This window comes from Heterodontus francisci, chromosome 34, assembly GCF_036365525.1.
Source record: "Heterodontus francisci isolate sHetFra1 chromosome 34, sHetFra1.hap1, whole genome shotgun sequence".
Lineage (NCBI taxonomy): Eukaryota > Metazoa > Chordata > Chondrichthyes > Heterodontiformes > Heterodontidae > Heterodontus > Heterodontus francisci.
In genome coordinates, this window is record NC_090404.1 from 44,284,056 (window position 1) to 44,287,353 (window position 3,298).

A 3,298-nucleotide genomic window follows, 5' to 3' on the forward strand; every position below is an offset into this window, starting at 1 on the left:
CAACGCGGGGGAACACTATTCTTATTTCAGAGCATATCCTACTCTCAAGGTCCCAACAATTCTCAGGAGGCATATTGTGGTTCCTTCTGTAAACAGTTAAACTTGGCATCCAATTACAAATCAGGGGTCGGCATTTCGGTCTCGCACGTGAATGTGGAGATACTCCGGGGCCCTTGGAGCAAATGGATCAGACTTGACTCAGAACTGGAAAGAGAACTGGAAACTGACTGAGAATATGCCACAACACTGAAATGTGCGGTGATGCAGCGTTTCTTATACATCATTAAAATCACACAATGGATAAGTGTATCAGGAAGTGGAGGCCGTGTGATATAAGCAAGAAGAGCAATGAATAGAATACAATGTGCAACTCATGCTGAATTTTATTATTTTCATTGTTTACATAATTTAGCAATTAGACTAATTGGATATTTCACTCCTTTCTTTAACTCGACTCTGAATTTACTTTGAGTCCCTGCATAAATGAACGGGTTGATGCAAGAACTCAGAAACTGAAGCATATATCCGCTTTCCTCCAGAATATAATTTGATTCATTGAAATTGGAACCGGAAAAATAAGAAAGGCTCGCAATCTGGACATAGAGGAAAGATACAAATTGTAACAAATATAACAGGATGAAAGTACCCGAGACACAGAAGAGTAAAACTATGGAGTTTCTCCGTTTCTCCATCTCTGGGTCACTCTGTTTCCCTCCATTGCTGTGGGCTCGGAGTCTCCTGCGAGCTCTACTGGCCGCTAGAATGTACCTGACAGTCAGAGCATTGAGCAGCAAAATCAGAATGAATGGGAGACAAGGGTTTAAAATCTGATGAATCCATTCATATGCAATCCAGGCAGTTGATGTATAAAATACTGATTTCATGCTGCAGAGCCAGGGTATATTGTTAATTATATACAAAGGTTCACATATAAAAAACACAAACGTATTATACAAACAGCTCAGTGTACAGACCGTTCCGATAACCCGCGCTGCTGTTTTCTTGCAGCAATACTTTATTTTCAGCTTTTTGCAACAGATAGCGATAAATCGATCAAATGTAAAAACCACTGTTAACCAGACAGAAATATCTATGGCTGCAAAGTTCAGGGCAACTCGGAGACCACATACCGGTGTGATGTTCAGGAAACTGAATGGGAAATAATAAATAGCAATCCTGTTTAATATCACAGCAGTGATAATGACCAAGAGATCCATCACGGCCATGGACACCAGGTAGTAAGTGATACATCTGGAAAGACCACATCTTCCTTGGGGCAGGATCACAATAACAGCCAAGTTAGCTGTAAGAAAAAGACAGATAGAAGAGACTGAGAGAGAAAAGGAAAGAGGGAGACCTGTGTAAATAATTAACAATATACGTGGCTCTGCCACATAAAATCAATATTTTATACATCAGCTGCATGGGACGCAGATGAATGGATTCATTGGATTTTAACCTCTTGTCTCCCTTTCATTCTGATTTTATTGCTGAATGCTCAGACTGTCAGGCACATTCTAGCAGCCAGTAGAGCTCGCAGGAGACTCCGAGCCCACAGCAATGGAGTGAAACAGAGTGACCCAGAGATGGAGAAGCGGAGATACTCCATCGTTTTACTCTTCTGTGTCTCGGGTACTTCCATTCCGTTATATTTGTTACAATTTAGATCTTTCCCCTCTGTCAGAATTGCGAACATATTTCTCCAGTTCCAATTTCAATTAATCAAATTTTATTCTGGAGGAAAGCGCATTCATGCTCCAGCTTTTTGAGTTCTTGCCTCGACCCATTCATTTATTTCGGGACCCAAAGTAAATTCAGAGTTGAGTTAAAGAAAGGAGTAAAATATCCAATGAGTCTAATGTTTGAGAGACAGAGCGAGTACAGGACAGTTACTGGTCCACTTCCAACAAAATGATCCATTTTACAAAATTCTGTGCGAAATGTACAGCTTTGAAGCGCGATCTTTGGTTGGAAGAGGTCCATTCTTCTCTGTTTCTGTTTCTAAAGTAATCGTCTGAATGAAAAATAAATCAGGCCAATGGCATCGAAATGTAAAATAAAATTAATAAACACAATTAACATCAGCGAAGCATCAGAAACCCATTAAAATCAACGGGAGAACAGCAAATAGAAAAACAAAGTATATAACAGTAACTTATTATGGAAGATATTCAAAGGGGTGAATAATGCAACAAAATACATTCGGTGTGGAAACAAACAAGTAGGTAGGAAAAAATCTTGAGTTTGAAATGGACTGTATTTGTGGGAATTACTTTGCCACTGTCAAGATCAGGTGAGGTGAGCGTGACTGCCCTTGACATCAAGGCAATATTTGACCGACTATGGCATCAAGGAGCCTTAGCAAAACTAGAGTCAATGGGAATCGGGGAAAGCTCTCACTGGTTGAAATCATACCTAGTACAAAGGAAGATGGGTGTGGTTGCTGGAGGTTAGTCATCTCAGGTCAAAGACGTCACTGCAGGAGTTTATGAGGGTAGTGTCCTAGGCTCAACCATCTTCAGCTGCTTCATCAATGACCTTCCTTCAAACATAAGGTCAGAAGTGGGGATGTTCGCTGATGATTGCACAATGTTCAGCATCATTCGTGACTCCTCAGAAACGGAAGCAGTCCCAGTCGAAATGAAGAAAGACCTGCACAATATCCAGGTTTGGGCTGATAAGTGACAAGTAACACTTGTGCCAGGCAATTATCATCTCCAACAAGAGAAAATCTAACCATTTCCCTTTGACATATAATGACAATACCATCGCTGAATTTCCCACTATCAACATCCTGGGGAATACCATTGACCAGAAACTGAACTAGAGTAGCCATATATATACAGTGGCAACAAGAGCAGGTCAGAGGCTAGGAATCCTACGGCGAGTAACTCACCTCCTGACTCCCCAAAGCCTGTCCACAATCTGCAAGGCACAAGTCAGGAGTGTGATGGAATACTCTCCACTTGCCTGGTTGGGTGCAGCTCCAACAACACTCAAAAAGGTCGTCATCATCCAGGATAAAGCAACATGCTTGATTAGCACCACAACCATTCACTCCCTCCACCACCGACGCAGTGGCAGCAGTGTGTACCATCTACAAGATGCACTGCAGAAACGCATCAAGGCTCCTTAAATAGCACCTTCCAAACCCGCGACCTCTACCACCTAGAAAGACAATGGCAGCAAATGCATGGGAACACCATCACCTGCAAGCTCCCCTCCCAGTCATGACTTGGAACCATATCGCCGTTCCTGCACTGTCTCTGGGTCAAAATGCTGGAACTCCCTTCCTAAC

At 42.1% G+C, this 3,298-nt stretch overlaps 1 protein-coding gene across 1 annotated transcript; it reads right to left on the minus strand.

Annotated features, from left to right (window-relative positions):
- Window positions 1–392: 392 nt before the first annotated feature.
- Window positions 393–1,642, minus strand: LOC137348865 (probable G-protein coupled receptor 139). Its single transcript, XM_068014098.1, has 2 exons — window positions 1,618–1,642; window positions 393–1,303 (listed from the first exon to the last, which is right to left on the minus strand). The coding sequence occupies exons 1-2, from the start codon at window positions 1,640–1,642 to the stop codon at window positions 393–395; spliced, it is 936 nt and encodes a 311-aa protein (XP_067870199.1).
- Window positions 1,643–3,298: the final 1,656 nt, after the last annotated feature.

Excerpts from the sequence above, each read along its gene's own strand:
- LOC137348865 (XM_068014098.1), bottom strand. The coding sequence starts at position 1,642 with ATGGAAGTACCCGAGACACAGAAGA. Across the intron at positions 1,304-1,617 it reads AGTACCCGAGACACAGAAGA|CTAACTTGGCTGTTATTGTG; the intron begins GTAAAACGATGG and ends TTTTTCTTACAG.